Genomic DNA, 24,906 nt, shown 5'->3' with positions numbered 1-24,906 from the left:
GATGTTAGTTGTGTTCTATAATATTTATTAAAATCTGATATGATTATATAGACATTACTTATATCTGACAAAGCCAATAAGAAGTGCTGGATTAAACTTGAAAAAAAAAATAGAATTACCATTTTGAAACCAAATATCTCAGCTTTATAATGAAAAACTGTGTAAGATAAATAAGTTCTTTAAATCAATTGAAAACCAGAGTAAATACCTCAAGAAACCTATCATAATTGTATCATATTTAAACTATTTCATTTATGGACATATCATCATTTATCGTACACCCTTCTGAGACACATACCTAACAATTCATGATAAATGTGATAGAAAAAAATGTGTACATCACCAAATCTATCTATTTTTTAAAATAAAAGTAAAATTGATTGACTAAATCGAAATTAATATTTTTTTTTATACAATTTGTAAATTAATGAACACTTTCAAAAAAATTATTAATGCAAGGGAGACAACTTATATAATATCAAATCACTGGCCAATCTGTATTAGTCTCCCTTGTATCACTCAGTTTTTTTTGGTTTTTATTTACACAAAAATATCTTTTAACTGTGCAACATTTAATTCCATAAAGTCTTCATTAGCATTATTATCTATGGTATAACTTCCCGATGTTGTTGTATTATCATCGTCATCATACGCTGTCGTAACACTTTCCATCGTTTCATCCAAATGTCTATTATTATGTGGATACATACGACTATGGTCCGATTTTGAAAAATTTGGTGAATGCCGATAATTGTCAAAAGTATCAAATGAATGTTGCCGATTTGGCCTGTGTCTGGAACTGTGTGGATGATGCTGACTGGAAAACGATGATAGTCCCATTTGTATACCAGCACCTGACTTTGCTTTTTGTGGATTTGTACAAAATGTCACTGTTTTTGTTGGTGCACTATTTTCCTGGTAAGGAGGATATCTTTCATTGTTTGTATTTTTATCATTTTCTGAATAAAAAAGGTCTGTGTTTGATCTAGAGTAAGGTGGATTTAATTTCCTATTTTCAAATGATTGGTCACAATGATTATTTGAATCTGACTGGTTCACATGATTGTCTCTAGGAGTAAGATTAGATGGGTTTTCTCTTGGTGTAAGATTTGAAGGTTTCTGCGGATATTTATTATTGTCATAATCTTGACGATGTAAGTGTGGTGGGGTGCCTCGTCTTCCACTCTGACGAACAATGTTCTGTAGCTGCATAATTCTTAAATCATCTGAAATAAAAACAAACATTTATTAGATACAATGCTGAATATCTAAACAAAAGTATCAATTATGAAACACAACTGTTTGAGTTAATTATCATACATTATATATGTGTATTTATATTTCAAAACTGAACTGTATCGAAATACTTCAGAAAATTTCAGGATAATTTAATTATAACAAAGTCATCTGACCAAAATCTATAAATAACTAAATCTACATTATTTCATTAACTATGTTATACCTGCATCTTGCGAGATTCCCATGTGACCGTCACTAACAGACCCGCCCCTCCCACTATCGCCATCCTCAGAGAGTTGACTATGAGTGTCCTCGGCTCCTGGCCTTGATAAATACATGTCATTGTTCTGATCAGTCTGTAAACAAAAATTAAAACTGTTTCAAAATTTTTTCATATTGCAAAGAAATAAGAGAATAAGTTTTTACTTTTATTCTACACGGATGGGGGTTCTTACCTACAGATGAATTATGGGAATAGAAAACAATATATAAATGAATCATTCATAAAAACATTTATTTTTTATTTGCTTATTTTGCCTAGTATTTTCTTATTTAATTAAGATTGTTCCTATGGCTGTACAGAAAAATTGGCACAGAACATTGGCTTTTAACATTTTTATGGCCCCAACACTTACAATCATAACAATAAAAGTTAAAGAACACCAGACATAATCATTAATTAAAACATCACACCAAGTATGCTAACAATTTTAGAGTTTCTTTTTGTAAAAGTGTAAAATTTCAATCAAAGGATTAAAACACAATATGCTTGTTTGTGAAAACTTCCTATCAACAAATTAAAGGTAATGATCCTAGCTGTCAAATATAGCAATCAATTGTGTAACACTGTCAACATCTGATAGTGTAGGTAAAACATCAAAGGTTTTTTTAAGGGTACAGGTAACACAAATGTTACAATGTTTTTTGATTGGTCATTGATTTCGGACAATTATTCAATCAGGTATTACACAGACAAGTGAAATATCAAGTCTGCTGAAGGAAATTATATATGTAAAAAGTGTTGATTACCCAATAAAAAGGTGTGATTGCATGACCTTTTATCTTTTATGTTAAAAGGGACAAAAAATTCTTTATGTCTAGATTTATTACTATGTTCTTTATGCATAAAAATGAATTATTTCCTTCAATTATATCTTGCATATCAAAAACTGGACATACAAATAAAATTGCTGTTAAAAAGAATAACCATGACAAAATGGACAAGCTATTGAGAAAGTATTGATACCAAAAAAAAAATCTTAATCTTGCATCTTATAACAAAACATTGTATAAAAAGTCAAAATGAAAGAGAAATTCTGCTTACATTATTCTGATTGGTCCATTGTTTGTCATGTGACTGTATAAGAGCCTGATGTAAGCGTAGCGATGCTAGCCTGTTTACGGTTGGTGCACTGTTGTCATGTGACAGTGGGTTACCATGGATCTGCATGTCAACGTCTGTTGGGTCAACAGCAGACGTCATAGAAGGAGTTGGTGTCTGAAAAAAATAAGCTTGTATGTTATTTTATGAACATTTATAAAAATGCTGGCATATAAATATATATATATATATTCATTGTACATAAGTTAAATAACAATTATTGTGACACAATTGAATCTCCGGTTATTATGAATGTATAGAAAGCTTTAGCCTTATGTTTGTAGCAGACTACATGTTGGTCAGGGGCTAATAAGAAACAATCAGCTTTAGGAAATTGAATGTCATTATCAAGAAATCAAAACTTACTGCCAACTGTACTTGAAAACACGCCCCTATTTTACTTTAATAAAAGAGTGATTTACAATTCCAATGAATAAAATCTAATGAGCAAATATGACATGAAAATAGAACTCTAATGAAATACATTATCCCCCTAAAATACAAACAATGTTTGCCCATTTTAATGCCAGGATAAGCAAATACGACATTTTTTCATTCAGTTGGACCAGAGAAAGACCGTCACTAGGCCAATAATGCTACATCAATATTCTTTTATATACAACTTCTGTGGGAGGTTTTTCTCACAAATAGTCAAAATGAGTCACCGAAATTAAATATTTCACGATCGAGATTGTAAAAAATGATTTTCACAGATTGACGAATCACTGAGAAATTATTTGATGAAATTTATCCTCTCATCTCTTTCTTTAATTTAAGAACCCCACGTGCAGTGATATTTGCAAAATAGCTATCTATTCGGTGTCACTGTCACAAAAGGACTTAATTGCAATATAAAGATGGTTTCATGATTATATCATTCAAAGTTAACGGCAAGTGTTAATCTCTTTAAGCCAATCTTTAATTGCTCTCCCCCAAACAAGTCACAATAATTCTTCTGTTAAATAAAAATATTGTTGTGAAGTTGTGATCTAATTTTTTAATTCATTTTTTAAAACCTATTTACATGACAGCCAAAAAACATTTCTTAAATTCAAAAAAAAAAAATTCTTTTCAATGAAAATCTATACAATGACTGTTTCCTCATACAGAGTGTTGTGACAGAGTCTAAAATTATCATCAACAGTTAATAGTTATCCATGTTATAACTATTTTTTCCTATGTGTCAGAACTATAACTAATAAATTGGCACTCCTATATCATAAGCATATCATTTATTAGATACATAAGGTATTAATAAACCAAAAAATCTGATATAAAATGACTCATTTTCTTAATATCAGTGTATATCATAAATCTACGGCCAAATCTTTTGTTTTTAAACTGTGACAAAAGTATTGAGGTGTCACGGAGTCTAATATCGTAAGAAAGAGATAAAAAATCTGAATGATTTACTTAAGACCAAGATAACTAGATATCTATCACTAAATTAAATTTACATTAATTGGTGTCCTTTGTTTGCATATGTTTATTTACAATTTAGAAAATATTGCAAATTTGACAGTGATTGTTCACCTTATAATTATAACAGAGGCCCAAGAAAAGTTTCTTCCAAAATGAAATTTTCATTAAAATCATGCAGTTTTCCCAAAAATCTGAACTTGCACTAGCTTTTTTACTTCCAAAATTAGCAACTTTAGAGAAATTTTTTCCTAAAATCAAGGCTAAGGGTTCTTCCCAATTAAGTGAGAAAAAACAACTGTCTGTGCCCTAATAAATATGTAATATATATATACATGTATAAAAGAAGTATCAAAATAAAATACTTTAAGATTTTAGTTGTGAAGAAACTGTTAAAATAATGTTACAAAGACATACAGTTTATCATTACAAGGACTGTTTAACATATTTACTTTAAATTATCATTAAAAATGAAAGAAATTCTTGTCTCCATACAAAGTTTAGTTTTAATTTCCTACAATTCTATTTTTTATATATTGACTTAACCATGAACAGACAATAAAGAGATATGCATTGTAGCTCTTAACATTTTTTTCCTGTAAAGATGATTGCCAGTATACCAGGCCTGTTTAGGAGTTGATACTATTTCGAAATTAGAAAAGACTCTATTTTTTGCATCTTTATTTGGTTATAAACATTTGTTCATGAGTTTTTAAACTGTGAAAATTATAGGTGGGAGTAAGAGTTATTAGCTATTGTTCCCGTATTTAAGTATCGTAAACCTATTTGTACGCTCGTTCAAATTCGATGCACTCGTGAAAACCCACAATTTCGTATAGTTTATGTTTTGATTTGAACAAAACATCTTCTATTCAAAAGTTATACTGGTCATCTGAATACATTTTACTGAACGAAGAATCGTTTAAATGCAAATGTTGACTTGGGCAAACAATTCAACCCTTTTTGCGCAGCAGAATTGTGTTTTCAAATTTACTGAACAAAAATGTCACAATAATTACCCGATTTTGTTTCAGCAACTTATTTGACACCGTATCAGACATTAACATGAAATTGGCAACCATAATTACTGCTCAAGTTGACATAAAAATAACACTTTCAGGAAACACAATATGAAAATTACCAACTTTTACCCTGCTGTACACAAAAAATAACTTGTACATCAGTGTGTTTGCAAACACTTTCTCATCGTTTCCTTAAACAGGAATGTTTACGTATTTGGCATAAATTAAATGATTCCCTAAACCAGTTTACTGGCATTCTCTCAATGGGAATTTTTTACATTTCCATTTTAAGATTTTGATGGATCGTATGCCAGTTACTCTACAGGAGAATTAACTTGATTACAAGACCTAATTGCTTTAAATGTTTTCTTATTGAATATCAGGATATGCGAATCAATCAGTAGTTTTAACAGTATTGTTTATCACACCCTTAAAAATGGTCTGGGGCCTAATTAAGTTCTTATTCAACAGCCAGTGCGAAAAGCATTTAGAGAGAAAGCTGTGGCATATAGATAATACAACATTTTGGCACTTACTTGTCGACGGGTTATGTTTTCAGACAATTGCATATCAATTTTAATCTTTCTATTGATACAGTCTTAAATTTAGGCCCGCTTATTTAGCGATTACTGCTGAACGGCAGGATTAGGTAGGAAAAGCTGCGATTTAAGGAAATGACAAAGCATTAAGCTTACATTAATGAGAAAAATGCTAAAACAGTTCTTCTACACACCAAACTGTGGTTTTTATGTAGTCAAAGTCCATAATAGAAATATTTGTTGTGACATTTCATACCTTTATAAACAGACATATTTGCAATATAGTAATCTTTTTTGCATGTATGTACCATTAACAAATATGAAATTGTCAAATTTGTATCTCACATCTATATACGAGCATAGAGCATCATTTATTTTAAGTAAGTGAGTAGTTATTTTGAGGGAAAGAGCAGTTTTTTTGAGTGAGAGAGCAGTTATTTTGAAATACTGAGACCAGTCATTTTGAGTGAGCGAGTATCACCAAACCAATGGGTATCAGGTTGATTGGTAGTTTGAATTATTCCATTTTGTTTATCAGTAAATAATTATGGAATTTCCGATTTGTGGACATACTGAAAGCTTGTTGACCATAAAGTCCTAACTCAATCCATTAACATGATGATTTACTGTCCCATTCTTAAACATGATATTTGTACTATGTACATATATTCCACTGCGGAGCGTTTAATTGATTCACAAATTGTTGTTTACGACTCGCTCGTGTCCGAACAAATGGACTTACTTCCTTTTGAGGTGATGCATTCTGGGTAAATAACTACAAGCATGACACTATGATCAAAGTATAAACATTTAAATAAATTTGGTGATGAATAAAAGTCAAGCATTTCACTTTACTAATGATACTGTAATACGAATGCAAGCGGTACAAAATAATTAAATCACAACGGCGGTATTTAAATGAGACGTTTTTCGAATAATATCAACAATTTGCGAGCAATGGGGACATTGTGTAGAAAATAACCATATCTGTACATTAAACTTATCTTTGATTTATTGAAAAAAATGTGAAGAAAATAATGTTAAAAATAACCCCAAAAAATTATTTTTTCAAAGGTATAATTATATGAGCCAATATTCATAATGTGAAAATAAGTTATTGACAGTTGATGAACTATGAGAAATGATCCCAAGGTTTATATAGCGCCAGATAAACGAAGATAAAAAAATACTTTTAACTTTTGGCGTGAACAATTATATATCTTATTACTTGAAAGCAAATTGAAAAAACAGATATAATAATGCATGGTCATGCATTATATAATTTTGATTTATGATGTTTGACACATTAAAATAGAGGAGTAACACAATAATATACCACTTTCATTACTTACTGATAACCATCATATTCTTGAGATAAAATAAATTTTTGGGCAGTAATAGGAAAAATAAAATAATTTATATTTTAAATGGTTGGCACAAATTTGAAATACTTATTTCAGAAATGCATTTAAAGCGTTCTGCTATCAAACTTGACACAACAACTGAAGAAAACTGAAAATCTTTTGACAGAGCTTCCATTAAGTTCCAAAATACTGCAAAATGTTTGACATTGAATGCCACATTATATTTATATACGGTAAAAGCATTACATTATGAAAATCACAAGTCAAATTCAAGGGGTAAATTATTTCCAAAATTCCACTAATGGAAGCCCCATTCTGTTACTGTATATCAAATAGATTCTCACTAAAATGCTGTAATTCATTAAGCAGAGAAAAAGTAAGTATTGACAATGTTGTAGTCATCTCTCAATGTTTCTTATAGCTTGTATACATTTTCTGAATCTAGTGGAACAAAAAACCTATTTCCCGTCAGCAATTAAAGCAGTATGGGAAAGTAATTTGTTTTGTTTACAGGTGTAATATTGCTGTGTTTCGAATTATCACATTAGCAGAGTTCTCATTTCGAAATGCATCTGTTCACTTAACTTTCTATCTTTCTTTCTTATTTTTCAGCAGGAATCGGCATAAAAATCATTTTAGTCTTGCGTAACAACATAAAAAATCACCTTGTATAATATTAATGTTTGAAGTAAAAAACATCAGTAAATTTCTTTTAAAATCTGCTACATAAAGAAATATGAAATGAAAGAAACATATTTTTGCACCAAAGTTCATGTGGAAAGTATTAGTTCATTGTTAGACGTCATGTGTTTTCACATTAAGTTGAGAAATGAAAACTCCCATTTAAATAATCCCTAGATTTTGCGGATTTACTTGAAAAAAAAAACACAACCTCATCACACAGCGATCAACTTATTTCAAAATGTTTATAGAGAATTTACTGATATTATAAAGCCATGTTTATGATTTTCATAAAGTAAAAAATATACATCAAAAATAATAACCAAACCAAAAACAACATTAACGTCTTTTGCTGTTGTCTATCTAACCAGGAAATAGATAGATTTTGTAATTTAGCTGTAGAAATGTGTATTAAAACAGGTTATTTATTGTTGAACATATAAAAAAATTGATGGAGGACAACTCTTTGCAAAGTTCACTGAAAGTTGATCAATGTTCCCACACATTGGAGCAATAAAATATTGCTGTATTTTTAATAATAATATATGATGCCTAGTAATGTCTGTAGTTAACGGTAGTTACTTACAATCAATAAAATAGGCTGTCATAGTATACATATAAAATACTATCAAGTTCTTAACTCTTATTATCATTGACTTTTGTTGCTGTGACATATTAACTGTTGATAAAAGGGGATTTTAGTAAAAAAAAAAAAAAAGAATGCTAAAATTTAGCAGCCAGTCTTAGAGAGTATGGACAGAATGCAGAGTTATTGTAGTTTGGCTCCATACTGATAGCACATTAACATTCAGCTGGCTGCCTCTTAGGCACTTTACTGGTAAGATGGGGTTGGGGACAGGGTGGGGGAAGAGAGAAATCAAGTTTAGCACTAACTTATAGTTAAAGTGGTTTTTCTCTACTACACATCAATTTGTCTGCAAATTGACAATGTCAGACCCCAGTTGACATAGTTTATCATTATATTTCATCAACTCAGAAACTCAGACTTTATGGATAATCTTGTATTACTAAACATATATAAATATTTGTGGAACATTATCTCCACCCTAACTGTATTGCACGTGCTCCCTAGCCTGTACCAAAAAGATAACAGTAATGTTATCTTCCCACAAATAAATACTCCCCATCTCTGGAGTAAACGCAGCAAAATCATGGTAACATCACAAGCTTCTTGATAACATAGACTGATATGAAATCTTTTATCAGAGATCTGGATCAATTAAAAGCTTCCAATTAAGAAAATGACAAATTGTGAAGGCAATTTATAAATACTCAATTTGTATGCTATTAGATGGGAAAAACTGATTAATTTTGAAGTTGATTTCATACATTTTAATAGAAGACAATGTATAGTGTTACAATATCATGACTAAAAGTTCATGTATATCATGATTGCAGCCTAAGGGAAATGAGAACTTGCCATTTTTGTCGGACAATATAAAATTATGGCATAAATGGGAAAAGTAAAACTTTTTACAATTTTACAATAAAAAGGCCATAATTTGTATCAATTGTGATAAAAACCTGATTTTTGTGAGATACTGAAAATTACATATTTAATGCTAGCACATAATCCTAGGCTGTTGCACCCAGGATAATAGCAATAAAATAAAATTGTATCAGCCAAAATTGAAGTTTATACCATTAATTGTAGCTTGTCTTTCTTTGTGAATGACGTAAATTATTTTAATACCACCTGACATATACAGGTTGGTAATTATTTTGTATCACTATATAATTTTAGTACTTTGATATAAATTTATTTCTTCGCTGGCCCCCTTATGAAGAATGAATTGCTTGTAATTAGTTGAAACTGATTTAAGAATTAATTTGTGATTTCCTGAAAATTGCTTTACATATTGTTGATACGACTGTAAATTAATTGAATTTTTGATTAATCCATTTATCATATGAAATTAAATGTTTCAGATGTTTATAAATTAATACATGACTGACACAGCAAAAATTTGCCTGTAATTTCACAGAAATGTGTGCCCTTAAAAGGCTGTTATACCGATGGGTTAATTCTATTGACTATATTTTTGAGGTAAAAAAATGAAAAATGAATTTTCACTATGACTCAATCTTGGTGTAAACACTTAAATCAAATACAAATGTGGCAAAACAAGGCAGTTACCCCCAAAAATACCCCCAAAAAATATGCAAAATAAATTCTACTTTATAATTATGCTTATTAGAATATTTTATGAACATTTTTACATTTTTTAGTATAGATTATAGCACATGGTAATTTTGACAATTTTTTTTTAACAAACATGAACAGGGTGAAATGTTTGTTTCTGTCCATAGAATGGTCATATTGCTTAACAGTTACTGATAGCACACCAATAATTTTCATCAAGAAAACACCTTCATACTCTCATATATAACAGAATAATCCACTTTTCTTTCACTAACACCCAGAGAACTACTGGCCATTCAACTCTATAGAGTCTACAGAAAATATATAAACAAAACATGATGTTAACTAAACCAGCAGGCAGGTTCAAGTATGAAACCCAGGCACACTGAGGTACTGATGAACTGTACGACCATTTATCACTCTATAGACCAAAAAGAACACTGTATACTTACATTCATTCTAGGTTTATAGATGTAATCTTTGGTGATGGAATTTCTGTCCAAAGACATGTGTGAAACAACTGGTGCCAAGTTTGAAGTGGTGTTTGGTCCAGAGTAAAAATCCTTCTGTCCATCGCCTGCCATGCCAGGAACAACTTCTGCTTCTGATGAATGATCACTATTAGAATCGTTGCCGAAGAATTCACGTTTTTTCTTATCCATTCTACGAATCACACAAATTGTGACAACGATTGTTGCCGCCAAAACGACTGTAACGATAACAACAGTTAGGGCAATCAGCAAGTTCTGGCTGTGTAGACCTTCTTTAACCGGAGGCATGGTTGTATTGTTATCCACCGTTACTGCCATCATCAACCTAGTTTTTGCGTAATTTTGAGGATTTCCATTATCATACACTACTATCTCAATCATGTATAAATTTACCTCCCCCTTTTCCATCGGCCTTGCAACAAGTACTTGACCCATGTCGTTGATATCAAAAATATGTGTATCATTTCTGTCCTCGATTGTGTATGTCAATTCTTTATTTCTCCCATCATCCAAGTCATCAGCCTTGATTAGATAAAGTGGCGTGTTTACAGGAGTTGTCACTGATATGTAAATTACTTGTCCGGATTGTTTTGGTGAATTAAAGAAAGGTGCGTTATCATTTGTGTCAGTAACAAATACACTTACGTTAACAGAGGAGCTCAATCTATTAGGTGACCCTTGATCAGTTGCAATAACTCTGAAGTCGTAACGTTCCACCTGTTCACGATCAAGTGGTTTTTTAGTCTTTAAGAATCCATTAGGATCAAGTTTAAATGGCAAAACCATATTGAAATTTTCAGCAATAGTGTAAGTCACAATTCCATTATTTTCAGCATCTCTGTCCTTGGCCACAACTTGTCCAACAACTTTTTCCTCGGGATGATTTTCCGGAACTTTGAAATCATAATGTGCCAGCTCAAAATTTGGTCTGTTGTCATTTTCATCAATGATTGTCAAGATAACCGTAGCTGTCGAGGTATGTGGCTCTTCGCCGCCATCTATCGCAAGTACGAAAAATTCATACTGACTTTGTTCCTCTCTGTCAAATGGTTTCATTGCACGAATTGTTCCATCACTTGGTTCTATGATGAAATCAGTCCAAGAGTCACTCCTCAGTTCATAATGAATTTTAGCATTATTGCCAACATCTGCATCAAAAGCAGACACAGTTAAAATAACATCCCCATAATTGTTGTTTTCATTGATCTTAGCTTTATAATTCTGAGTTGAAAAGATAGGAACATGGTCATTTTCATCTACAACAGATATATTAAAAGAGCTTGTGGAGTTTATAGGCGGAGTTCCAAGGTCCTCACAGAATACACTGATGTTGTATACAGCCCTTGTTTCACGATCGAGTGGCTTTGTAACAACTACGGTATACTCGTTAATATCTGACTTCTGCAGTGCAAATGAGTCACTTTCTATTGTACAGTTTGTTATTCCATTCCAGCCAACGTCATCGTCTGTTACCCCAATCAAAGCAACTACTGCTCCAATGTCAGCATGCTCTGAAACTTTTGCAAAGTTTGACGATGATAGTAAGTTCAGCTTTATCTTTGGTGCGTTGTTGTTGACATCTTGAACCTGTATATATACTAAGGCCTGCGTTACTTTTGGCGGCAGACCAGTGTCCCTAGCTTCCACAATTATTTGATACTGATGTCCAGGACTGTATATCAATTTTCCAATCGTTTTGATTTCGCCAGTAATAGAATTAATTGAGAACAATGGCTCAATGTCCTGGGGCTGATGGGCAGCAAAACTGTAAATGATTTTTCCATTGTCTCCGATATCCCTATCATTTGCAGTAACATGCAAAATCGTAGAATTTATTGAAATATCTTCCTCGACTGAGGCATTGTACATTTTGTTAGTGAATTCTGGAAAATTGTCATTAACATCTGTGATTGTAATGTTAATGGGAATACTTCCGGTCCTTGGCGGGATTGCGCCATCTTCCGCAATGAGTTGAATTTTGTAATGGTCAGTGTTTTCTCTGTCGAGATCATCATTGACTATGATCTGAACACTGGCTGTTCCGTCGAGATTTTTTATTAATTTTGGTATAAATGGTAAACCAGTCGGTGTGATGTTATAAGATTTCACTGCAAACTTTGAGCTATCTGGATCAATAGCTCCGTCAATTGTGAACGAAGCGCCGATGTTAGCGTCTTCAGAAAATGAAATGGTTTCAAATGGTTTTGTGAATTTAGGTGCATGATCATTTATGTCCTCAATAGTTATGTTAAGTTTTACTTTGTCAAAAAATGAACTTTTGGTTGCTGTAACTGCGATTTCTAAAATGACTGAACACTGCGCAGGACCATTACACACGTTTTCTCGATCAAGTACTCCCACTGTCCGTAAATCACCAGTATTTTCCGAAATGTTGAAATACGCAACATGATGTTGCTCTTGATTTAAGAAACTAAATCGCAATAATTTCCCATCATTTATATGAACAGTAAAATTAAAATCAACAGCAATGTTACCAATATATTCATTTGACACACCTTCTTCAGTAATTGTGTATGTCACAGCTTCAGAATATTGTAGTAAATTACATGAAAAAAACACATATGTAACAAATATATATCCAAATGAATTCTCCATCTTTGCCTTGTAGATTTTTCAAATTTAAATTTAAGAGCTCCTCTCGAAAAATAAATCAACTTTGTTTACTGTGTGTCATGTCCACGTCCTAACTGCTGTCTGTTGCACTCTCAATACTCTGAAATATTTGAAAAGATTATTTTAAATTAAAACATCCACTAAAAATATTTCTATCTGGAGATGCTAGTCCAATTACAACCCGATAATTACGTCGTTCAAATTCACAATCACTATCCTCTTTGAAGCAGACGCATTTCTCAATCAGATCAAATCCTCTTACCAAATAAATCCCTCCTTCACTTAAAGCTTTTATTTGCATCACCAAAAAACAGAAATTACTTTATAAGAAAAAAAAAGAACATTCCAATTAAAATGATGAGAATGCTTGAAAAATTTAAGATTAAAATAATCTTACCAATTCTTCTGATATAAATCTACTTCCTTAACAAAATGATAAATAAAAATATGTAACACTTAAGTCCATCATTTGTATGTTTTTACGCTTTAATAATTTTTTAGATACTTCTTATTTTCAAACATGTGTACGGTATTATGACAGATTTCTAATTCTCCTACACTTGTTTGATAATTGGGTGTCAATCATTTCTATAGTCCCGCCCCAACTGACAAACAGCCAATCATATAACAGGACAGTCAATTAGACCACCCTATAGGTTTTATCATGGCACACTTCACATTTATTATTGCGGTAAATATGTTTAGCAACAGATGAGTGCTGATATTGAAAATAATACTATACGTAAAACATGTTTGATTATAATGTAAAACATATGGAAAAAAACATGATGCACAGATTTCTTCAATAAATTGCTTTCTGCTATAAAGATTGTCAAAGTAAAAAAGGTTTAAAACATACTGAAAATATAAATCCTCTTATTATAAATTCTTTTTTAACTTTACACACATGGTGTAAATGTAGACCTTATGACAAATTTTCACAAACAAAGATAAAAAGAAAATCGTTCTTGTTTCTTAATTGATTTTAAAGTGTTAATGATGACAGACTTATGTTTAATAGACAAAACAGAATGTTCAAGTTGATTTAATATCCCTGAAAAAGTTTCTTTGTCTTAAAATTTAAGATATATTTAACATAGTAACTATTTTTATTTTTTTAGGAATACATTTTATTCCCTATAATAATAACAGGGTCTTTCAAATATTTCCTGATAATAAAAAGAAAATATCATAATACTTGGATCAACATTGAATAAACAAAAATTAATAAATAAATGGAATCTTACTTTTCAATTGAAACACTGTATCCAGATTATATATTAAAAACACTTTAAAACTATTAATATAAAATACACTTCGACCATTTAGACAAGGTGGGATATATCGTTGTAGGAAGTAATCTATCTTTCCTAGTATTCTATCATGTATCACAGAATAACAAGATTAACTTTGACATAATGATTTAGTTTTTGGGTGAGAAGGATTATCCCTGAGAGAGTTTTAACTGGCAGCCACACACCCTCACTAATTATCCCCACACATGTACAAGTTATCTTAACAATTAGACAAGTGCCTCTTTTAATTGATATTGCTCAGTTTACTCAAAATTAACTCTCTACTTTTTCTCAAGAACTACAATGTCTATTGTCAAACACATGTATTATCTGTGAAGTAATTATAGTAAAACAAGAGTTATTACTGTCATTTATAACTTTAACATTTGTGTTTCTCGATGAAGACAGAAAATAGCAATACTTTTAACATACTGAGAGTAAAATTTTTTTTTTTTGTGTGTTACATTTTAAAAGGATTAGATTTTATTCTTTTCAATAAATTGAAAATAATAATTTTGGTAAATTATCTCTGAAATACAGGGTAAAATAACGTTATGAGAGATTTCTACAAGATATTAATTTAAATCCTTGATAAAACTATAATATCGAAAAAAATTATGAAAAGATTTAGTTTTGTGGTATCATAGGCTTAAAACTGAATAGATAAATTGTTATTCTTCCTGTTTTCACATAACTGCAAGCATGAAAGTCTAGTACAGTAATGCCACTAACTTGTAGATTTTTACTTTCCCTATTTTTGATAAGAAATTATCAAGAAGAAGAAATTTTAATGTTGCAATAAACATGATAATAAAAAAGTTTGAAGTATAAATATATCATAGTTTTTTTTTTCTATTTTAATTTTTTTTTGTATTAATATCCACAGTCTTTCAAATAGAATTATTTGAAAGACCCTGTTAATATCATAGAATTTTTACTACCAGTACTGGTATTTTATCAGAGATTTTTTTCCTATACTATCACAGATTAATGTCCTTCAAAACCTAAAAAGTCGTTTTAATGGGATGGCACTGCAAGTTACTTTTTTATTTTTATTTTACAAGAGGATGAAATAAAATACATCAATTTTCTACAGAATAATTAAGATGCACATTTACTGCATAATGCTATTTGTGATGATAATCACAGTGGTGGGGCGACTGAAAATAAAATACATGTATCTTTGTTTGTTTGAATGTCTCCTGTGTCCCGATTGATTCAAATAGATTTATTTATGACAAATGTTAAACTAGAAACTTTAAACTACAGTTTGACAGGAAATGTTTGTCAGAATTGACCGAAAATTTGAACTTGCCATTAATTGTTTTCCTCTATGTCAGGGCACCCACTAATTTCCTTTGTTTTCTACATGAATCAATACAACAAAAACATTTATTATGTCATAAATTTAACATAAAGATTGTAGTTGGACATGAAGATTTTTTGCTGTTACAAACATCTAGATGATATAAAGACGTGTCAATCAAACCAGGATAAAACAGTATACAGTAGTTTCACCATGTTCTGCTAACATTACTTCCCTCATATATCACGGCCATATATCTTTTATATACATGTATATTTAAACTTACCATTTATAAAATATTTTTGTTATACAGTAACAAAAAAGTAAATAAATACAAAACAAGCAATTAACTTTAATAATTCTTTACAGTTATCATCCACATCATATTAATAAGGCAAAAATAAAATACATTGCTAGGTATTCGATAGTGATAGCTGCTTTTTGTGCTTGAAATGGCAGAAGGGCCCTTATTAAGCTTACAATACATTCATCTATTGCCATTATAAATAGGGTGCACAAATTTGATTTTATTTGTTTGCATGATTGGGAGTAGCAGTAGTCACATGCCCAACAAATATTCCTTCATCTTAGTTCTGAGAATATATTTTTATTATTTTCTTGTATATTTTTCTGTATTAAGGAAGTGCACATGTTAATCTTTGTAAGAATTTCAAATTTTACACTTTTGGAACTCAGTGGAGCTTCTTTAAAAATATCCACATTTAGGTTAAATTACTAATCATAATTGAAATTTCAATACCTTTATGTAGAGACACTTCATAAAGTAAACATGAAAATGTATATTTGTAGATGCATAAAAAAACAGCACCAACACTTTTCACACTAACATAAAAAGCAACACTATTTTAAGTTTTTGAAAAAAAAGGTAAAATTGCTGGAAGGTGTTATAGTATATGTAATAAAAACTGTAAAAGTTTTGTATCATCAAAGCAGAATCTTGACAGGTTAAATACTTTGTAGTATAAAATGTTTAACAAGATATTAAAATTCCTACATCATAAATAGTGCAAAGTTATTATGAAATGGAAGGCAATAAAATAGATTTGTAAAACAATTTTATCCCCCCAGCAAACTATGTAATAACATACAAGATTTTATGTAGATTTTATACCTGGCCCCTTCAAGCCATCCCTGGCCAGACATACATCAAGGTAGATACACTGGACAATGCCTCATAAAATGTTGACATGTTTTATACTGTTCTTTATCAGATCCCTAATTAATTAACTCAAAATCGTTTCCTAATCTCCAACAAAGAGAAAATAATAAACTAATATTTAAAGAGTTAAAAGTAACAAATATAATGATAACTAGACATCTTTAATACATCTGATCACATCATCTATTTAAGATAGTGCAAATATTATCTTGTACTAAGTATTACAAAGTATCCTATTTAATGATTTTTCCAAATCTTTTATACTGTTGTAAAATAGAAACAAGAGCGATCAGTAATCACATGTGTCGCCTCATGATGGCCAATTTCATGTTGGGACAAATTTTGTGACAGACGGACAGACAGACGGACAGTGCACAACTAGACTTGGTACTGATCATTCCTGTAAAGTTTGGATAAAATTGCACCAGTAGTTTATGAGGAGTAGTCCGGACAAGCTTTTGCGTATCTGGCAAAACACAGAAAAAAACACCTTTTTATCAAAGGGCCATAAGTCGGCCAAAAATCATTCAACCGGAAAACCCGTGCAATATGTGCAAGGACTTGAGCTACAGATCAATCCTGTAAAGTTTCATTGAAATTGCATTAGTGGTATAAGAGAATTAGTCCGGACAAACTTTAAAATTAAAAATTAATAAAGGGCCATAACTCAAACAAAAATCATTGAACCGGAAAATGCTTACAATATGCACAACTAGACTTGGTACTGATAATTCCTGTAAAGTTTGGATGAAATTGCACCAGTACTTTATGAGGAGTAGTCCGGACAAGCTTTTGTGTATCTGGCAACACACAGAAAAAGAAACGTTTTTATCAAAGGGCCATAACCCGGCCAAAAATCATTCAACCGGAAAACCCGTGCAATATGCGCAAGGACTTGAGCTACAGATCAATCCTGTGAAGTTTCATTGAAATTGCATTAGTGGTATAAGAGAAGTAGTCCGGACAAACTTTAAAATTAAAAATTATTAAAGGGCCATAACTCTGACAAAAATCATTGAACCGGAAAATGCTGACAATATGCACAACTAGACTTGGTACTGATCATTCCTGTAAAGTTTGGATGAAATTGCACCAGTAGTTTATGAGGAGTAGTCCGGACAAGTTTTGTGACGGACGGACGGACAGACAGACAGACAGACAGACAGACGGACAGACAGACAGACGACGGAGAAGTGATCCCTATATGTCGCCACTACTCCGTAGAGGCGACACAAAAACGGAGATGGATCAACAGTAACAGTAAAAGTATTAAAATTGATTATGATAATTTAATTAAATGTTCTTTAAAAAAGAATTGATAATATTAATTTAATGTTCTTTAATAAAAAATTGATAATATTAATTACTTAAATGTTCTTTAATAAAGAATTGATAATATTAATTACTTAAATGTTCTTTAATAAAGAATTGATAATATCACTTAATTAAATGTTCTTTAATAAAGAATTGATAATATTAATTACTCTAATGTTCTTTAATAAAGAATTGATAATTTTAATAAAATGTTCTTTAATAAAGACAAGAAAATATGGTATTATAAAAGTTAATGATAATGTGTACTGTCATTAATTACTTAACTAAATATTTGATTATATATGCAGTTAAGAGACTTTTATCAAGGACCCCCACTATATCCCTACGAGATATCCATCCAGTCACCACAATGTTACAGTGTCCCCTATAGATTACTATATTTACACAAGTAATGTAATCTACATTAACAATATTGATGTAGACAGTCTAAGTAAAGGAAAATAGCTTGTTGATGTAAATGATACCCTCCTATTATCCACTTATGGTATACCAAAGTAGATATAAGATACCCCTTCATACTCCAGCAATAAAAACTTTCCTTCAATGTCCATTACTCTCATTTTATTTTCCTCACTCTCTCAATTATGTCTCAGATATAATTTTCATGACAGACTGGTTTTTAGTAGCTTCTAAAAATCTCTCAATAATCGCTTCAAGTTATTTCTTACTGTCTCTCAATTTTATGACCATATATATCTGTACAATTATGTGAACTAAAATAAGTTCTTTAAGAGAGACTAATGGAACCCTTGATCATAGTTTTGGATATGCTTCAAATCCCCCAAGATACTATGAAATAATACTTTTTTATACATAAACTACTGAATTTCTTAAACGGACTTGTCCAGATTCCATTTTTTAAACTGTTCAGTATCAATTTTGGGAATAACAAGATGAAAATTGGATGTTCGTCTGCCCACAGTATAGACGCTGGTCAGACTGCATGGAAGTGCACGCTGGCCTGGTAGTGAAGGCACGTCCCTTCGACTTAAAAACACATAATTATAAATTTGTACTAAGTCTTAAGAACTTAAAATATCAGTAACTAAAAGAAAACTTGTGTAACTTAATCATCAATAATAGTGCCCTTCCATTCTCATTATTTCCTTATATGGTTAAAATTTAGCACCATTATCTAATGGATATTGCAAAATGTCTGTTTTGCAACAAAATAGTTTTTTCCCTATAAATCAATCCCTCCCAAAATAATCTTTTCTGCTCAGAAGTGCATCAAATAGTCTATAAATTGCTATTAAAAATGATTTAATTACATCCCAGTCATCGATAAAAATACAAAAACATTATTTGTCAATTTTCTGGACTGGTTCCAGCTTTGTTTCACAGCAAAATAGGAGGAGTACCAGACTGAGAAATCTTTCATTAAGGAAGATAATGGCAGAAAAATGAATCCCTCTCAGATAGCAATTATGAAAATTAAGATTGAATTGTTTGAAGTTATAAGTGCTTGGACATCATAAATTGTTGTTATCACTGTACGCACTTCCCTTGCCAAAGAAACTATCACTGATTAAATTGATTGTCAGAGAGTAGAATCAAGTAATGTGACAATAAGAACACAGTCTATAGTCTGTCCACACACAGGGGTAAAGTCAAGTGTTTCAGGAGTGGGAAGATGTAATATATCTTTAAGAAAACCAGTGTGATATGATTTTCCAGTAAGATGTTCACAATATTGATGATGTCACCCTGGACAGTGATGACATAAAAAGAGTCCTCACCTAACCTTCTACCATCAGACTTGTGCTTTATATTTCCTATCTCAAGGTTTTTTAGAAAGATGAAAGAACTGTTCTCTTTCTCTCTCTCCCTCCGTATATTTATTTTAGCTGGCAGAGCAACTAGAATTGAAATTCATGCCAATAAAATAATTTATGCTGTATTACATTATCCATTATTCATCATTATCCATAAATTGACAAGATGTCTATATAACCATATAGAACAAGGACAGCCTATTAATCTATAAATGTCTATATAACCATATAGAACAAGGACAGCCTATTAATCTATAAATGTCTATATAACCATATAGAACAAGGACAGCCTATTAATCTATAAAGGCTGACCAGGCTATAAACTGAACAGTAAATTAATGACAGCCCAACTTTACTGATATTTTTGATATTTAAATTGTTAAAACTCATGGAGAGTTCCAAATTCAAAGCAGGGCGCTACCATTATACCAAACAAGCAGAGACTTTTTCATCTTTCTAGAATTTTATTGAAGGATTATTATATTAAGTGTACAGTTTATAGCAAATCTTTTTTCTTTATCTGAGATGTTTTTTTTTTAAAAAAAATGTTAAGTTATTTGTTATTTAAATATATCATCAATTTTGACTGTAAACATTTTCAATAATTGGTATTAATCATCTATAAATTGTGTGATCATGAACAGAAAATGTAAAATAATTTGTTAATTGGATATACATTTTTGTATTATCAATTTTCTTTGTAAACATTTTCAACAATTGATATATTTAAAAATCCATTTGCACTATTGTTGATTAAAAAATATATTTCTAATATATGCTTTTTACATTTTTATGACTAATAAAGATTTTAAGAATTTAATATGAGATGTGGTATTGATGTCGCGAAGAATGACTCCGGAGTTAAACCATCCTTAATTACATTAGACCAACTTAACGGCAACCTAAGAGACCTTTTATTATGTGACCATTTAGTCATAATCATAGATATCGGGCGGATAAATACCTATAAACTTGTCAAAATGTTTAAAACAGTTACAAATTAACCACAAAAAATCCTTTATACTTGCTCATTTTGACTTCCGCCATTTGAAAAAACAAATCAGATAAACATCTCATTTTTAAAAAAAAACTCGAAACACACTTTTTTTGTTAATTACTAAGTGAAACAAAATACATGACCATTGTACACAAGTCAATTTCAATTTTGTACTTTTCACTATGAAAGTGAAGTCAAGTGGTTTTTAAACATGATAATTTATTTTTCCAGAGATAACCCTTATATTGGTTTCAATTAAATTTTCGCATATATAAACATAAAATTGTTGCATATAAGTACTAAATTCATGTACTATGGATTCTATAAATCTACCTATGGTAACTAACTATATATATACGTCTATGGACCTCTTGCTTACAAGTTTGAGACCTGGGCATGGCATCTACATGTGTATTTATCTAATTATGTTTAATGTCCTCCAACTTTATTTGAACATATTCTTGAGAAAGGTGGCAGATATTTGTGGAAACACAGATTTTAACTGAAACAGATTCCTGGATCACATGTTAAGTTTGTATAAGACTAAAAAACATGTACTATTTATCTGACCTTAAATCAAACAATATAAAATGAATCCACAATTTACTGGAAAATGATCACTTCAAACTTTCAAAAGAAAGAGATAATTATAAAATATAATAAGATCATTTAGTGAAAATTTAGTAATAATCAAATATAAGATATTTTGAGTATTTCATTTTTAAAAATTGTTTTCTTTAATTTTGTTTAGAACGTTTAACACCTTGTTGCGCCCTACACCTCACAGCTTTGTCATCGCGTCAGTCATACATCTGATAATGTTCAGTGTCATTTGGGTTAAACATTATTGTAAATGCAAGTCATTTTATTCATTCCATATAATGATTTTTTGGGTTATTAGTATTTCATTTAATTTATTGAATAAATGATGTTTCGGTTATTAGTGATACTCAAAGCCGTGAAGTCAACCATGTCTTGACGAAACGTTTAATGTTTTTATCGATAAATTTTTTCAAGTGGCAAAAGAATCATTAGCGTAGCATTTTCTTTTCTATTTGTAAAATTAACATGATTTACCTAACTCTTGCCGATTGAAGATATCAGACCTAACTACTTGGTGTGAAGAATTTTTGTCAAAATTGATATTTGTCACCGAAATTGTTTGCCGAGTGTAAAAATGATGTGAATTCTATCAACACCTGGTTTGTACGCTGTCTGATCACTGGCTCGGCAACTTTTTTTTCACGAAAAAATTACAATTAAAGATAAAATCTCAATTTGATTAAAGTGGCTAACCTCTGTCATTCCTTGTAATGTTTAGATATTTGCTATACAGAGTTTTACAAAAACAAAATTGAAGTGGAAATGAACAAACTTTTGACACACAAAACATTCTCTGTATTTGACTGATAACCATCTTAAACGTTCCCGTTTGTTTTGAAACAGTTTTTAAAAACAGTTACAATCAAGGAGTTCAAATTCATTGTTTTACTGGTCGTATTTCATCCTGCGTATTTGTGATATTTTACACTGAAAGGCGCAAGATAAACGTTAGCTAAAAAGAATAGCATTTGTGCGGATCATCAGCTACATTTAAGGGCGACAAATTATCTTAATAAAATCTAATTTATCTTTTCCGCAGTGTTTACATGAGTTACCGCTCTGACATTGTATTTGATTACAAATGATGTTCAATGATTAAACTGTGCTTTGATGACAATAACAGTTCTATACATTTGTTACAATGTACCTATGAAATACACAAAAACAAAGAAACGTTTGATGAAAAAATCATTCAAAATAATTAGGAGACAACATAACAGCCAATTATAACTTGTGTTCAGAGACTGTTGATAACATACATGTGAACTTTTTTTGATGATCATGTGGGAGATTTTTTCTTCAATAAGAGGGAGATTTTTCTTCAAAAACAGGGAGATTTTAGAATTTGCAATATACAAAGAAGAATGTTCTGGCACCAAAAAGAGGGAGATTTCTTTAATTTCTTAAAATACCCCTTATTTTAACAAAAATCTTTGAAATATGATGTCAGAGAGTGGGAGTCTCCCGCTACAAGTGGGAGAGTTCACATGTATGCTATTATTTTGTCATCTGACAGAAATATAAATTTTAATACATAAATTTGTTAAAAATATTCTTAAAAACTTCAGAATTAGGAATTACTGTAAATACCAATGATGATTTCCTGACTTATTTAATCCACTAGAATCTGAGATAATCTTTACATAAATCACAATGGTGTTTGGGGATATAAAGAAAACAAGATATTTATTGATCATCAGCAATGAAATACAAGTGGTAACATTGTAACAATTAAATAGTAAACATTTACCCACCACAGAAATCAGTGTGCAAACTCCCCGCATACCAGCGGCACCAAGTAACCTGGTCCCGGCTTACCAATCTTCTAAATGTCAAAGGTCGTCAGCCCCCTACAAGCAGAAGCACCCTATAATCTGCCATACTGACACAAAGAAATCAGAGTCAACAACTTGTCATAATGCTTAAACAGAGATGTTAAATTACCATTTACGGGATTACGTTTATCTTAAATAATGTAAACACGGGAAATACTCGGTCATTGTTTTAATGCTTTTATCTCAGTGTGAGAGTTATATACTAAAGATTCGAGCATCAATTTATAAATACGAGCTTTACCTCTTTTTGAAAAATGGCTTAAAATTAATACCAAATTACCACCACTTTTATTTAAACATCGCAAATGCTTATCTTGAATCCATAAAAAATATAGTATTTATTTCCTGTATTTTTTAATTTTTTCTCAAAAATTGCTAAGTCATGATATATTTTCACAGCAAGACGATATATCTATTATATCTATTTCCGTCTTACATCACAGACGAGCGCGGCAAAAGCTATCGGTTCCATGTTTTGCAGGGAGCACACAAATAGATATACTCGCATGTGGCTGATAGGGACGTCACATGAAAAATTCTCTCTATCTTCACAGAAAGGAAATGCCTGCAAATATTATCTTTCTCCAACCTACCATTTCAATCTCATAAAAAGAACTCTCTGTTAGCCCTTCTTTTTGCAAATTCAGAATTTAATGCTGCCTATCATTTATAAACTCACAGCCGATTGACTTATCATTGAAGAACACTGAAATTAGTTTAAAAAAAGAGATTTTAGTTAAAAACAAAACAACAACAAACTGTATATGAAATAGAATAATTAATAAAACTAGAACAAAAAGAAATAACTATTAGTAGGCAAGCAAAAATGATTATGCTTACAATTTTTCTGTGAAGTTGTTATGAATAATTAATATTTATTGGTATTGCAGTTAGTAAAGTACCAGTATTAGTCTGTAGGGAACACTTTAATGTAAGGACCAATAAGGTCATGTAATAATCTTTCGCATTTATTGTCACGCTACCATCAGAAAGAATTGTTTGACCCTATAAACTGATATAAGAATTCATCATCTCTTAGTTCAAATGACAAAAAATGCATCGCAAGTGATTTCGTAACAAATACATTTTGTATTAAAGCACCATCAAGAGAAATTTTATCATTCATAACAGTAGATAAAGAAATAAAAAATTAATTAATTGGTCAAGTAATCTAACATTTCTCTACTGTTAATGTGAATTAACAGTTAGACAGCAAAATTACCAAGATTCTAGACATCACCTTGTAAATTACTGATCTTCTTAATGTGTGCTGGTCAGGCAATAAAATGGGGTAACAAGTGTTTCTCTTTTGGCATAAATCACCAGACAGCTTCTGTTTATAGTTGTCTACTTACAGATACCAAAAACATTTCTATCATGCTGCCCCCATACATCAGCAGATCAAGAGAACCAGGGCTAGCCTTGTTTATACCTGTAATTAATTACCTGATGTGGTACCTGGTGGCAAGGTATGTTATGTTGGGGGATACATGTATCTTTGAACACACCAGAGTCATTGCTGGGTAAATATTTATGTTTGGTAAGTGATCACATTTCCCCGACCAGATCCATCAAATCATCCAACCTGAAATCAGAAACAAGGATTTTCATTAATGGATCTTCATAATCTAATGAAACTTTGATGA

At 30.8% G+C, this 24,906-nt stretch overlaps 1 protein-coding gene and 1 long non-coding RNA gene across 3 annotated transcripts in view; both read right to left on the bottom strand.

The window, feature by feature from the left end:
- Positions 1-533: 533 nt before the first annotated feature.
- On the bottom strand, positions 534-23,970 carry LOC132755419 (protocadherin-11 X-linked-like). Of its 2 annotated transcripts, XM_060746287.1 has the most exons (6): positions 23,854-23,970; positions 23,180-23,275; positions 10,262-13,034; positions 2,564-2,737; positions 1,463-1,595; positions 534-1,226 (listed from the first exon to the last, which is right to left on the bottom strand). In XM_060746287.1, exons 3-6 carry the CDS (start codon positions 12,914-12,916, stop codon positions 541-543), a joined length of 3,648 nt encoding a protein of 1,215 aa, XP_060602270.1. In that variant the 5' UTR covers positions 12,917-13,034; positions 23,180-23,275; positions 23,854-23,970; the 3' UTR covers positions 534-540. The 2 variants fall into 2 exon arrangements, with proteins under 2 accessions (XP_060602270.1, XP_060602269.1); XM_060746286.1 differs by lacking the exons at positions 23,180-23,275; positions 23,854-23,970 and adding an exon at positions 13,332-13,584.
- A 555-nt stretch (positions 23,971-24,525) lies between these two features.
- The window catches only part of LOC132755422 (uncharacterized), a 48,338-nt gene continuing 47,957 nt past the window's right edge, over positions 24,526-24,906 (bottom strand). Inside the window, exon 3 of the long non-coding RNA XR_009629207.1 lies at positions 24,526-24,845. This is a non-coding gene — a long non-coding RNA (uncharacterized LOC132755422). The remainder of the gene's footprint in view (positions 24,846-24,906) is intronic.

This window comes from Ruditapes philippinarum, unplaced genomic scaffold (assembly GCF_026571515.1).
Source record: "Ruditapes philippinarum isolate M1 unplaced genomic scaffold, ASM2657151v2 ctg7565_1_1_1_1, whole genome shotgun sequence".
In the NCBI taxonomy this organism is placed as follows: Eukaryota; Metazoa; Mollusca; class Bivalvia; order Venerida; family Veneridae; genus Ruditapes; species Ruditapes philippinarum.
The sequence above is the reverse complement of the archived record's forward strand: the minus strand, read 5'-3'. Positions and strand labels throughout refer to the sequence as shown.

Bases quoted from the DNA above. Each gene is read 5' to 3' on its own strand.
- LOC132755419 (XM_060746287.1), bottom strand. From the start codon at position 12,916: ATGGAGAATTCATTTGGATATATATTTGTTACATATGTGTTTTTTTCA. The intron at 2,738-10,261 runs GTAAGTATACAG...TATTTTTTTCAG, and splicing joins TCTATAAACCTAGAATGAAT to ACACCAACTCCTTCTATGAC. The intron at 1,227-1,462 runs GTATAACATAGT...TTTTTATTTCAG, and splicing joins GGGAATCTCGCAAGATGCAG to ATGATTTAAGAATTATGCAG.